Source organism: Macaca mulatta, chromosome 3, assembly GCF_049350105.2.
Source record: "Macaca mulatta isolate MMU2019108-1 chromosome 3, T2T-MMU8v2.0, whole genome shotgun sequence".
Classification (NCBI taxonomy): domain Eukaryota; kingdom Metazoa; phylum Chordata; class Mammalia; order Primates; family Cercopithecidae; genus Macaca; species Macaca mulatta.
This window is the reverse complement of record NC_133408.1, coordinates 177391121-177405796: the sequence shown is the minus strand read 5'-3', so window position 1 is coordinate 177405796 and position 14676 is coordinate 177391121. Positions and strand designations below refer to the sequence as shown.

The following is a 14676-nucleotide window of genomic DNA, read 5'->3' as shown; positions in this document are numbered from 1 at the left end:
TAATTACATATATTATAATTTAATAGATGTTCAGGTTTCTTACTTGGCTAAATGAGATTAAAACATGTTTTACTCTGTCTTTATGGTTTTTTCACCTAAACTAAGATCCTGAAATTCTAGTAGATTTCTAGTAGATATCATGATTGCTCAGCTGAATTCAAGTTTATAATGTCACAATGTTGTTTAAACAACAAGTATCATCTTGAGATGTGATGCTTTTTTATAATGTGTTTGACTTATAGAAATTGGATAGAAAACAGCTGAAATATAAAGAAGAGTACCATATGGATATTTTAAGTTTCTTTTCCTACTAAACTTGGAATGGTTAGATGTGCAATAGAAATCCATATTTAATTCTCTTTCCAACAGCTTAAGAAATGGAAAGACTTCTTGGTGTAGCCAGGGAACACCAATCCAGATCAATCCAGATAATTAAAGGGTTTTTTAAAAAGGGGTTTTTAAAGAGATGTATGGGAAACTGGGGCAAGTTTTCCTGGAAAATATAAATAACTTAAAAACAGACTAAAGTGGGATATGATTTAGGTGATGGTGACCAGATGTTCTCCTTAGCTATCAGTAGATGTTAAGACGTGGGTTAGAATTGTGGCCAAAAGAACATAAATGGTAGAGGAGATGAACATGTCTGTGCTTTTGGCAGGATCACCAACCCATGCTGTCATTACTAAGAACTGGTATTTTGTTTAAGTGCAGGAACTGGATATTCTCAAATAAGAAGCCTGAAGAGTGAGACATGATTTTGGCATTGTTCTATGTGTTTAGTTTCTCTCCTGGTCCTTCATTTAGTTGAGACCATTTCTAAGAGTTCACTTGGACTCTGAATCATTCATTACATAGGCTTTGAATCAAGAGCTTCCATGTGGGGTCATTCCTTACTTTCATTAGAGACCAAGCCAGTCCAATTTTCTTTTTTCTGCTTTTATATCTCTCTTGCTCTCTCTCTTATTTCACTTTTCTCTTAATGAAAGAAAATTCTCCTTGTAGTGAAACAGAAAATCTTGCTGATCAAGGGGCATATGAAATACTGTAAAAAACATACTTTTGAAATCTTGAGGGTTAAAACACTTATCTCTCAGAGAAGACAGGTACAGTTCAATTTGGGACACAAACCAGATAATTAGCTGGAAACATTTCTCATCTTTATTTACTTTAATATTTACCTTTCACTTGAGTTGCAGAAGGAAAAGTGGGAGAACCAGCCATTCCCATTCTCGCATTTTCCACATGCTTTCTTAATTGTTGTAACATTGAACTGAAGCTTAAAATCACATTAGTTTTGCAGATTTAATGCAGGATTTGAGGCTGCAGAGTTCTCTTCATTCAACTTGCACTGGTAACAGCCAGAGACCCAAAGGACTCTAGGAAGGAAAGTTAAAGCTTACATTGCATCTGTGTGGCTGTGTTTTCAGATTTCATGGTCATAATAAAGATATAAGGGTTGATAGATTAAACGAGAACTTGAATAATACTAATATGTATTTTTGTTGTTGTTTTTCTCTCTAGGCCAGCAGTAACTGAATGAGTCACATTGTCCTATTTTTTTTTTTTTTTGTGAGACGGAGTCTTGCTCTGTCACCCAGGCTCTAGTGCAGTGGCACGATCTCGGCTCACTGCAGGCTCCGCCTCCCGGGTTCCCACCATTCTCCTGCCTCAGCCTCCTGAGTAGCTGGGACTACGGGTGCCTGCCACTATGCCCGGCTAATTTTTTTTGTATTCTTTAGTAGAGACGGGTTTCACTGTGTTAGCCAGGATGGTCTCGATCTCCTGACCTCGTGATCCGCCCGCCTCGGCCTCCCAGAGTGCTGGGATTACAGGCGTGAGCCACCGTGCCTGGCCACATTGCCCTATTTTTTATATGACTTATGTAAAAAAAAAAAAAGTGTGTGTGTGTGTTTGTGTGTGTGTGTGTGTGTGTATGTGTGTGTGTGTATATATATATATATATATAGAAAGAGAGAGAGAAAGATAAAATAGGTGATGGGTAAACAAGTTAAATATTCATTTTACATTACAGTATTGGTTTGCTGAATATAAATTCTTGAAAAAAGTGTATCCACTGAATAAATTGGTTAGACATCATCTTTACAATTGAATTTACTTTCTAGGTTTGCTTAGTGAATTATTCTTTGTAACTATTGCAAATATATATCCCTCAGCTTAACGAGTTCCTGTTATTACAGCATCTATAAGAATGGTTCTTATTTAATAATTTGTATTTGTAGCTCTTATTTCTTATACTATTTATGATTCTTGAGAAAATTACTTGATTTTAGCTTTCACTAATGAATTAATCCAATAATTTCCTGTTCTTTCTACATAAGCACCCTCCACTTCGAGTTGTGGCTGATCTGTCTCTTGGGGACTTCTTCAGAGATAGGGGTCCGGCTTTAGGTTTTATTCTTCTCTTTCTGCCTGGCCACACACAATTTTGCCTCTGTCTTTGTTTATCATTACAGCTCCCTCTGAATGTTTTCAATAACTACTTCAGCCTTGGATTTGATGCTCATGTCACACTGGAGTTCCATGAATCCAGAGGTGAGGACAACGTCCCATTTCCATCTCCCAGGGAGGAAGTTTCTAGCAGGTGTTTTGCATGTTCCCTTTTGTTTGTATATCACTTACGCGTTTACAGTGGGCTTCAGTGCTGTTTCATTTTAACCTTCAGGATGACTCTGGGAGCTAGACAGGACACGAGCTTCTTACAAATGGAACCCTGAGACCTAGTTGCTCAGACAGATGGAACCCTGAGACCTAGTTGTCCAGGGTCTCAAAGGCAGTAAAAGGCAGGACTAGATGTGTGTTCCAGGTCTCAGGATTGTTAATCTTTGTGTTCTACTGGAAGTTCTGAAGTGAGTAAAATACTAAGAAGTGATAGAGACGATTACTGAAGTCACTAGGATATTCTTTAGCTTCACAAAACACTATTAAAGTGCAACACTACATAACCAGAGCCATTGAAACATGGTAGCAAAAACAAAAACGTCCCCACTGTATAAAAGAAAGAGGCGTCTTAGAACAATGGAGGAGCTATAGGTAGTTTAGGTTGAAAGAATAGGATGTAATGGTGATGGGATTAATTAGGAAGGTACTAGGCATCCCCACTGAGTGATACAGAGGTGTGAATGAAACCATGTAGTGATTTCGGGTACTAAAAGAGATGGAGTCAAGATTAGGGGAACACAATTTTTGAAAGAGAAGACAAAATAATGACATGCTATTAAATATTTCATCAATATTTTCTTATGCCATTTAGAACTGAGAAAGTTTAGGGTTTTGACTTATGTTTTGTAGTCCCAATTGATCTCTCTCTCTCTTGCTTTCTGTCTCGTTCTCTCTCTTAAACTCTCTTATTAATATAGCTATACTATATATCCATGTCTATGCCTGTGTCTATATCTGTATCTAGTGCCTTCTGACTATATATAACCAGAACCATGCTAGGATGTAGATTATCAAGAGACTTGTGAGATAAAGTCATAAATGAGAAGTACTTTACTTTTTTCCCTCCAGGTTATGTAAGAAAGGAAGTGGTGTTTAGAGTTTTTGCATACTTTGGAATTTGAAATAACAGAGCACTAAAAGCCAGAATTCAGATTTTCAGATTCTGGTAATGACATGAAAATTCTGATCATGCACTTGGGCACCAGAAGTCAAAAGTGATGCTACAGGATTAAAAACCACTAGAGTATAAAATACAAGTAGGAAACAGATATTCAAAGTCTCTTACTGGATCCAGAAATGTTAGTAGACTTTGACCTTCCTGGTTTCACAAGGTTTTGAGACGACAGACTCTGTAAAGGTCAAATTCTGTGCCAAGCAAGAACAATACTGTTTGAAGAGAAAGTCATAGTTTGGTATTCCTCTCTGATTGGCTAGAAAATCACAGCTAGAAGGGATGATTGATAACAGAACCTCAAATATCCTGAGTCAGAAACACTTCCACTTTCCCCCTCCCTGCCTTAGACAGTTCTTGGATATCAGATATTCAGAGGGACCTACCTTAGGGCCAACATTTATGACCTGATACCCTTCCTATATTTAAGGAGAGTTAATTTGGGAAGTAAATGGGGGATTTTATTCTTCATTTCTTACCCCATTTTTTGTCCCATATTCTTTAGCAGAATCCGGATCCTAGGCTTCTTAATAAAATACCCCAAACTTCTTAATAATACCTGTAAAGTAACACAATTATCACTAATACATGGATTTCCAAAAATAGACATGAAAAGAGGTCTAAATGAATAAGTGGCCAACAATGAGCTCATTCAGTGAGCTCATTGAGCTCAAGTGAGTCTCGTCTTTAGTCTAACTAATCTGGAAGTTTTTCTAATGATTCACTTCCTTGTACTATGATGAAGTTTCTATGCATCAGAGTGAGAAGGGAGGAGGGAGAGACCCTTACATGGAAATACCAGGCTTAGAAGAAAATTCTTTTGGGGAAAGTGTTTTTCTCTTTTATTTTAAGCTGTAGGACTATTTTAGAGTGGAATATGCAAATTGTTGTGTGTGTGAACGTGTACATTTATATGCGTGTGATTATAAAACAAAAGATGTTAAGCATTAATCTTTGTATAGTCTAGTTTATTGCTGAGGCGTATTGTATTTTGATGCAGTATGAATGGAATTGTAAACATTTCCCCTGCACGTAAATCAGAGTCTTTGAGGAAAATCAGCCACTGAAGGGCTGCTAAGGGAGAATTGATATTGATTGGAATTAATAGGTACAATATTCATGCAGGTGAGATAGAGGTGGTAAAAAAAATAAATATCTATAAGATATTGGAACCAGATTTTGCTGATAGACCAGACGTATGGACTTTTCAGTAGCTGTTAATCTGCTTTTTTAACATTAAATTAAAAATTATTTGTCTATGAAATATATAATTCAGTGAGTAGTCTTTTTTTTTTAACTGTTTCTGTTCATTTGTATTTTCCCCTTATTTTTAACTAGTTAGTCAAGAAATCTTAAGCTGAGCTATAGAAGAAAAAACAGGATAAGCAAGACCACATTTTTAATTGTGGCAAGCTTACTTATTTTGTCAGATAGTGAGTGGCTGTTCTCAAACCAAGAAAACTCATAGTGAGACTTTAAACTGTTTTCCAACACAGGCACTGTCTACGACTTCATGGATCATTTGCCATAAAATACCTGAAGGGTAACGCAAAGGCTCGTGAAAGCTGTTGTGAAAAAATAGCTTGGATAGTAGAATCTATGAGGTATTAGTCAAGAAAATGTAGTACTTTTAAGTTGAGAATTATGCCAATATATCTACATAAAAATGGGTAATTCATATAAATCTCATTAAAGGAGAATTTTAAAAAATTTAACTGTGGAAAAATTTTTTAGCACAGATATAAGTATAGCCCATCAAATGGACACTTCTCAGCATAACTACACATATTGTATTTCTTTTAGAAGGAATAATTAAACTGGCATTAATTCCCATTTTTATGTCTATTCCAAACACAAGCCAAATTCAAAAACATGTTTAATTACATTTGGAAACTGCATACGTAGCTTATGGAAGTCATGTCCTATGAAAGTCAAAGTAAATAATCACTTTTCCACCTCCTTCCACCTTTCCCTGTTATCCCAGCCCAGTATCCCTGTGAACCCTCCAGTTTTTACAAAGCATCTAGAGTGTCTCCATCTTTAATGTGCTTGAGAATCACCTGGAGAGCTAGTTAAGCCCCTCCACAGATGTATAGACTCCACATTCAGTCATTCTGACTCAGTCAATCTGGCTAGCACCTAATCATTTGCATTTCTAACAAGTTCACAGTTAATGTCAGTGATGCCAGTTTGTAGCTACACATTTATAGTCCTGGATTACTATAGTCCCTGTAGCACTGGGCCACTGTACTAACTGGCCTGGAACTAGGGGAAAGAAGATAACCAAACCATGGGATCTATTGGATCTGTAGGATGGGAGGGAGTTGGGGAGGAAATGGGAGTGCTAATCTAAGTCGCTACCTTTAATGAGGTCTCCATAACAAAACTACCTTTCCTCTTTCACAGAAGCAAATCCAGAGAAATTCAACAGTCGTTTTCGAAATAAAATGTTCTATGCAGGGGTAGGTATACATTTTATTTTATAATTACTACATATTACTTAGTGCCAATGCACTGTGTAATAAAGTTGCAAACTACATTAGAAATAATCACATATACATTTCGTTTATATATGTCTGTATATGGTTACTGTTTAATGTCTGGGCTTAAGAATGAAGGTGAGGTGTATTTAAGTTAGCTGTCAGAAAGAGAGTTGGTGTTCCTCATCTTTGAGCTTGTAAGGAAGCCCTGAGGCTTCATGTTGAACAAGAGAGGATGCTATTCAAAGAGGAATGTGAGAAACAAACATCAAAGACAATGTAAGAAATGGGGGAATTGTGTAGACTGAGGATGTCTGAAGAATCTTAGGGAAGAATGTAGTTTTCACCAGGGTGCACACATTGACGTTTGGATTAGAAACTGGCAGAATATGGGGTGTTTTTCATGGATGCATATGTGAGATTAAAGAGGGTGCCTTTTTTTTCCTTCTTTTGTTTCTCAGGCACGTTCATAGAAGTAAATAGAGAATGGAAAAAAAAGGCATCCAAAATACCAGTACGGTTTAAATTTATGCCACTGGATAGGAGGAGTTTAACTAAAAGGCGTTTGGAAGCTGCATATGTAGTTTATGGAAGTCAAGCCCTGTGACACTCAGAGCAAATAAGGAAAAATCTTAGTGGAAAGACTGTATCAGCACTTAATGGACAAGGAAAGTGGTCAGAATAGGTTGTCTAAATAAACCTTCCAATGACCCTCAGATTGTCTACTTTTTCTCTCTCATTCTGTGCTCTTAAATTTTATAGTGGAACTATAAATTATAGTTTGGAGACAAAGAAAAATTTCAACTTGACAACTACTGCACTGCTTTACTTTGGATTCTGCAGAAAGAGAACATGTTTAGACTTTTTGCATACTTTGGAATCCTTGGAATCTAGGATATGGAAGCAGGGATTTGGTATAACCATATAATTACGAATTTCTTCTTCTTTGTTTCCCTGTGGTATAGGCAGCTTTTTCTGACTTCCTACAGAGAAGTTCTAGAGATCTGTCCAAACATGTTAAAGTTGTTGTAAGTATTGAATATGTTGATTTATTTCATTTGGATATGACATGAATGCCGCAAAAAGTGAACTCCCAAATACTTAGTTTATATATTTAATCACTGGACTACATAGAACTTTGGAGATCATTTTGTGTAGTTCATTCAATCTACACTTATGTATCAGGCACTGTCTTAGTTGCTGGGGATGAAGATAAATGAAAAGACTAGTTTCACTCCTGAAGAAACTCACAGTTCAGTTGTGAAGAAGGGTCACATAAGTCACTTCAGAACAATAAAATTGTTATTCAACAATGTGTACAATATGGTTGTGGCACAAAGGGAGAAGTGATAATTCTGGCTATGGTGGGGTCAGGAAGACCTTTATCAAAAAAAAAAAAAATGATGTTAGCTGGGTCTTAAAGCATAAATCAGTTCTCTCCAAACAATTATCTTTATTCCAGGATAATCTGAGGAGTCTCCGTTTTAGAACGAAGTATTGATTTCATTATTTTGTGGTGACTCACTCTCCCACCTGGTTGAGGTTCCTCACCGCTGGATGGATTTTTGTGTGTGTGTGGTGTTTCTTCCTGAGTCTGTATATCAGGTTGCGGATATATGCTGCTTGGGGGCAAGGGAGAGAGAAATTTATCTTTCTCTAGGTGACCCATTCAAAAATAGAATAAAATTAGGTATTAAGAAGGATATTAATGTTTCCTTATAGTAACCCAGTTAAAACAAGGAACGAACATGACCTTGTTGCACATAGTTGTGTAAGTAAATGACAGAATGAGAAAGAGAAAAAAATATATAGATGGAAAAGAAGGGATGAGAATATCACAATGCTTGAATTTATCATGTCATATGTAAAGAATAAGAATAATTTTGACGGGCTGGGTGTGGTGGCTCGCGCCTGTAATCCTAGCACTTTGGGAGGCTGAGGCAGCTGGATTGCCTGAGCTCAAGAGTTTGAGACCAGCCTGGGCAAAATGGTGAAACCCCATCTCTACTAAAATACAAAAAATTAGCTGGGCATGGTGGTGTGTGCCTGTAGTCCCAGCTATTCTGGAGGCTGAGACAGGAGAATCACTTGAACCTGGGAGGCAGAGGCTGCAGTGAGCCGAGACCACACCACTGCACTCCAGTCTGGGCAACAGAGCGACACTCTGTCTAAAAAAAAAAAAAAATTTTGACAAGACAGAACAGAACAAAATATATACATGGAAATAGAGAAAAATACATCATCTTAAACTAATGAGAATATGAAGAAATATAAAGATCATGAAAATATAAAAATTAAAATGTGTAATCACCAGTAAAGCATGTATAAGACATGAATCTCTCAAACTAGTTGTAACAAGAGACAAAGGCCTTTACCACTGCTATTAACAACCCTTGACATCCCTTTCAGATGTTTCAGTTCTCATACGATAAAAGTAAAAAGTAAGTATCTTTTAGTAGTGGAGACTCTTGAGACTGAAATATGGCCCATTGAACTATGAGGATTATTATTTTGATAAAATCGTGGCCATCAAATTTAAGTAGCAGCCACCTTATATTAAACTGTTTCTTCAGCTGCCTGCAGCCTAGCCAAAATTAAACTTTACTGCCCTCTCCAGTGTGTTTTACATTTACAGGCACATCTGCAATACCTGCCAGCAGACCCAGTGATTGCTGGGCGGTGGCCATATGGAATGGCAGTGTACTGTGCAAGTCACCGTATTGATATCAAACTCTGTACACTTCCTAACTGCTAGAGAGTTTTCTCTCTCACATCTCAGTCCCCTTGATGATACATGTCTCATGCGTGGGTGACTTTATAGTAGAGTCTAAAAGATGCTTGCAGAGAGGCCAAAATGGCAGCAAATAACTAGGAAAGATGTGAAATCAGCCTATACATGTAATGTTAAAGGTGGAATATTTATATCAATTGTATCTTCTCTTATCAGGAGGAAAAAAAGCATTATAACTATGTGTAAACATCTGGGATTTAGCTAGGTCTAGCTTTGCGAGGTATATGACTTTGGGGAAATCCTTTAACAAACTTTCAGAGGAGTCTGCTTTCTTCATCTGTCAAATAGGTGTAAAAAGACATGTCTTTGAAGCAATGGTTTTTGACCATTGTGCTGTGACATAGAGGGATACAAGGGTACTTTACAATGACATCATTCTATGTTTTCTTGAGTGTGAGATGAAAAGGATGGAAGGTTAGCAAGAGTGATTAGATGTCTACCCAACAACAGACTATCTTTTCTTTGTGAAGGTGAAGTCAGTGTTTCTAATGCAATAGCTAATAATGTCTCATAGAGATACAAAATATGTATGTGAATACTAGACTGAGAAAACACAAAACAACAGTAAAAACCTGCATATAGCAGTATTTGTTCCATTTTCCATATTTTCTTCTTGTTATCAATATATGAGCTTGTACAAAGGAACATATTTTGCATGCAAATATGTCCCTTTGTGTGTATTTGAAATTGGGAAAAAGTTGAAAAATGGTATTCTAAAGGAATAGTACAGTTTATTGCAATTATATATATATATATATAAACTCTGTAAAGCAGTATATGGTGTAAAGCAGACATTTTCATATGATTTGATGAGTTCCCAGAATCACTAACATGTTTCCCAGAAGGGAAAAGTAGAAAGTTAAAAAATGAATTCTGTTATAAACACAATAATATTTATTACAATCTTTCTGCAATGCAACCATAATGCTTTGTACACTATTAATGTCTCACATCCTAGGTTTCAAGTTTTAGTTGCTTACAACATGCAACTTTGACATTTACCATGTCTACTTTTTTATTCATTGGCATAGTCATTTATAAACTCATTTCAAGTTCTTAAGTAAGTTGGAAGATGTTTGCTTAGTAGTTTAGAGTACTAGAAAAACACCTTTAATGTCTAGAATTTGATTACTAAGTTATATTTGAAAATAGTTTTTTTATTTAAAATTGTAAGATTTCTTGGAAACAGTTCTTTGAGAATACGCATGAAAATTAGGCTGTATTGAGATCAACTGGGAAAAAACGCAGGTGCTGGAGACAACTTGACCACTAGCAAAATCATTATACTTAGATTGAAGCTGATCCTAAAGAACTCTTTCAAAATTTGCAGGGAGCTTGGGGATGCTTTGCTCCTCTCTCCAAACGAGAAAGTAATGGGGAAATTCTGTGATAAGGGTATGAGGAAAGCAAATATCAGAGCAGGCTTTACACCTTTGACATTGCAAAGTCGATAGTCATGACTCGAGTTATCCTCTTTTGCCCTTTGTCACCAGTGGGAAATGAGAAAGGAACAGGAAAGACTTTCCCTTGATTTATCAAAGGATAAAGCACCAGCTGATCACGGAAGCCATGTTCAAGGGTCGTTGAGGCCAAGCTGGGCTGAGACTCTTGATTCCCAGGTCTAAACTCCAGGAAAACAGTGAATCTTAGAAGTCTAAAGTCTGAATGGCCAGGCGCGGTGGCTCACGCCTGTAATCCCAGCACTTTGAGAGGCCAAGGTGGGCGGATCACCTGAGGTCAGGAGTTCGAGACCAGCCTGGCTAACACAGTGAAACCCTGTCTCTTCTAAAAAATACAAAAAATTAGCCAGGTGTGGTGGCGGGCACCTGTAATTCCAGCTACTTGGGAGGCTGAGGCAGGAGAGTCGCTTGAACCTGGGAGGCGGAGGTTGCAGTGAGCCAAGATTGCACCATTGCCCTTCAACCTAGGCGTCTGTACAAGATTAAATTTGTAAGAACAAACCACGAATGAAGATCATACTAGTGTATAATAGATACCTTTTCAAAAGTTTGCGGTACATAGATTTTTTAAAAAGTCTTCAAAATATTTGACATTTTCAAAATAAAAATTGTCTCCAAAAACAGAGAAAATAAATCACTATATTTATGACTTGTTTGAATCAGATAATGATGGTGATGAATACTACTGCTTTAACTTGAGGCTTCTTTCTTTTCATTCTTTTACATATTCATAAATCTTTTAATATTGACACCATCAGTCTAGATAACTAATAATCATCCATTGTTAGGAATGATAGTATTTCCTTTGATTGTCAGACCAGAGAAAAAATCATTCTAATCAAATGGAGGTTTTGTTCTTACCTTAAGTGCAAACAAAACCAAGCTCTGTACCCTGGTCCAGTAAAGCTATAACCAGAATATATTTTTAATCATTGTGACCGGCATTCACTTAAGCAGAGATAGGGCAAGGAGAAAGAGACCATGGTGTGTACTATTGTCAAACTAGTTATCTCTGATAACTTTTTAGACTTGTGACTACTTCACAACCTCTTTTCTGTTTTGATTGTTTCAGTGTGATGGAACAGATCTCACCCCAAAGATTCAGGAACTGAAGTTCCAGTGTATAGTATTTTTAAATATACCCAGGTAAGCTCTGTTTGTATTGTTTCCTTGGTTTGACATGAACTCTGACTTGAGGTTGTCTGTTTTCATAACAGAAAAGTTTCAGGTGTAAACAATGAAGATCAGTTATCTAAATGGAAAATTAAACATTTCTAGATCTGATAATTCATCCTCTGATTTGGTTTATTCAGTGTTCTTTGTGGTTGGTGGTTTTGTGCATCATGTGGCATGCATTGTCTGTACTTACCCATCTTTAAGCAACCCAGGCACCCCTCTTGACTGGAACATCTCAATTTATTTCTAAATTACTGTTCTCCTCCTCTCCCCCTCTAAGAATGAGAGAATTGAAATACTTTTTTTTTTTTTTTTTTGTTCTCAGTTTCCTAAAATCTCTTAAACCATCCAGTCTGATTCGAGTGTGGAATTCATTCAAAATTGTTGCCAGATGATTGCTTTGAAAAATAGGATCAGTTAGAATATTGTTTTCTAGCCAGGATGTCAACTCTCCTTGGTGCTATTAACGCACCTCAGGAGAAGGGATATTTAAGATAACTAGACTCAAAATAAACATATTATCTCAGTGGCATAAATTGTGTTCTAGGCCCTGAAGCCAAGATTTTGGAAGGGTTGGATCTGTAACCATTTATTTGCCTGCCAAACAACTCAGACAGAAAATCTGCAAATACGTTGTATTTAGACTGAATTTAATTGAAATGAGAGTTGTATGTAAATCTGTGGCTAGGAATGATGGTCATAGTCTCCTGATTATTCTTGGCAGTGCTCAATATAGTCAGTTACAATTTTATTCCAGAAATATTTGCAGCTTAATTGAAGTGGAAGGCCTTGATTCTCAGAAAGCATTATTTATTACTTTGCTTTATTATTCTTTCCCTTGTCTTTCCTCTTTTCTCTCTTTTGTTTCTTCTCCCTCTTTCCCATCTATGTTCTCCTTCCTCTATTTCTTCAATTTCTTTTGTTTCCCCTTCTCTTTCTAATCTCTTATCTGTATTTCATCTCTTCTTCACTCTGTCTTCCACAGTTACCTTTCCCTTCTCCTGTGAGTACCTCTTATTTTGCTTATGTATTAATGGCAAATGCTTCCCACTTCATTTCCCTGTCTCTTTTCTACTGGCATCTTTCTTGAAGACCAAATTCTGAAACCACCTATAGACAATTCATGATATATCATAGAAAACAGACATACAAGAATCATAGTGAGAAATATAAATAATGAATGAAGAGAATGTTGGATACCACGGGATACTTTTGTTGCAAAATTATGGCCCATTTTCACAGCTTGGTATTTTGTAGATGATAAGAAGTGCATTTTCTTTTCTATTGGAAGGTGTGTACCAAGAATGGAAAACTGTTTTTATGTTTAATAAACGTTGGATGTAACTACAAACTACCACCTCATGATAGTCATGAGAAGGATGGGACGTATTTACTTCTGTCTTTCATCTTCTCTTGCAGATATTGTGCTGGCACAATGCCCTGGGGAAACCCAGGAGATCACCACGATTTCGAACCTCAGCGTCATGATGATGGTTATATTGAAGTCATTGGATTTACCATGGCCTCTTTGGTGAGCAAAACAACTATTTTATTAAAATGAAATGTATTTTAGTCACAGAGTTTATTCAATTCACAGGACTTTAGTTAACTTTTTCTCCTGCTTTATCAAGTTACAAATTTTATGAATTATAGAGTTGCTTAGGAAAAACAAGAAAAAAATCATCATTTATGTCACTAAGGAAACTGATGCATATTTGTTTGAATCTCAAGAATAAATGAGTATCACTTCTTATTTTTCCTGATTAATTTTCTACCAGAATGAAAACTTTTTATGCTAATTAAAAACATTACACCAGGCTGGGTGTGGTGGCTTCACGCCTGTAATCCCAGCACTTAGGGAGGCCAAGGTGGGTGGATCAACTGAGGTCAAGAATTCCAGACAAGCCTGACCAACATGGTGAAACCTGCCTCTACTAAAAAACAAAAATTAGCTGAGTATGATGTGCTGCCTGCAATTCCAGCTACTGGGAGGCTGATGCAGGAGAATTGCTTGAACCCAGGAGGCAAAGGTTGCAGTGAGCTGAAATTGTGCCATGGCACTCCAGCCTGGGTGGCGAGTGAAACTCCATCTCAAAAAGAAAAAAAAAAAAAAAGAAAGAAAATTACACCATAGAAACATCCCAGCATTGGCACAGAAGCCATAGCATTTTATACTTTTTTGATTAACTGAGGACTTTTTGTGTTTAGGTAAAAAAGAAACGGTAGCAACTTGTGGCTATCCATCTTACTTACGAATGAAATGAGCATCTCCATTGTCACAAAATATCTGAATATACAAAGACATCATTATTGTGATACTAGTGAATACTCAGTTGCCACAATATTGAGATCACCTTGTATTTTAATTTTGTTTGCTTGCATTAAGGAAGGAAATTTATAGTGTAAGTATATTTTCAAGCAGGTTTTAGTCATGCATTCCTGCTTCTTATTAAATGACGTGGGGACCAGTTAAAATTATGCTTATCATTTCTTCTTGTGTAAATCGGGCCATACTGAGTTTGTAATGCAAATAAAAACAAAGCTTCTGCTTGTCACCTTTGGTTGGCACATGATTTGTGCTGTACCTTATGCATGAAAGAAAGAAGGTTGCATTTCTTGTTCTAAACAAATCAAAGTAGGCATCTTTTTTACTCATCCTATGAATTCCAAATACTCTGCCTTAACCACCTCGAATTAGTGAAGTTTATTTATTTATTTATTTATTTTTATTTTTTTTTTTGAGACGGAGTCTCACGCTGTTGCCCAGGCTGGAGTGCAGTGGCGCGATCTCGGCTCACTGCAAGCTCCGCCTCCCGGGTTCCCGCCATTCTCCTGCCTCAGCCTCCTGAGTAGCTGGGACTACAGGCGCCCGCCACCGCGCCCGGCTAATTTTTTGTATTTTTTAGTAGAGACGGGGTTTCACTGTGGTCTCGATCTCCTGACCTTGTGATCCGCCCGCCTCGGCCTCCCAAAGTGCTGGGATTACAGGCTTGAGCCACCGCGCCCGGCCGAATTAGTGAAGTTTAACAGAAAAATCTATTGTGCTTATGGCAAGACTCTTCATCACCTGATTTTGTGATGGCCCTTGTTAACTCATTTTTAGAATAAAACAGTTGTCATGGTAGAAAAGATTGGACT

The 14676-nt window shown here is 37.0% G+C and overlaps 1 protein-coding gene across 1 annotated transcript in view; it reads left to right on the top strand.

The window, feature by feature from the left end:
* DGKI (diacylglycerol kinase iota) overlaps nucleotides 1-14676 on the top strand; it is a 453887-nt gene that overhangs the window by 262427 nt on the left and 176784 nt on the right. The window contains exons 15-19 of the mRNA XM_015134986.3: nucleotides 2475-2553; nucleotides 6038-6093; nucleotides 7077-7139; nucleotides 11435-11508; nucleotides 12958-13069. Of these exons, the coding sequence (XP_014990472.3) occupies nucleotides 2475-2553; nucleotides 6038-6093; nucleotides 7077-7139; nucleotides 11435-11508; nucleotides 12958-13069 (384 nt within the window). The remainder of the gene's footprint in view (nucleotides 1-2474; nucleotides 2554-6037; nucleotides 6094-7076; nucleotides 7140-11434; nucleotides 11509-12957; nucleotides 13070-14676) is intronic.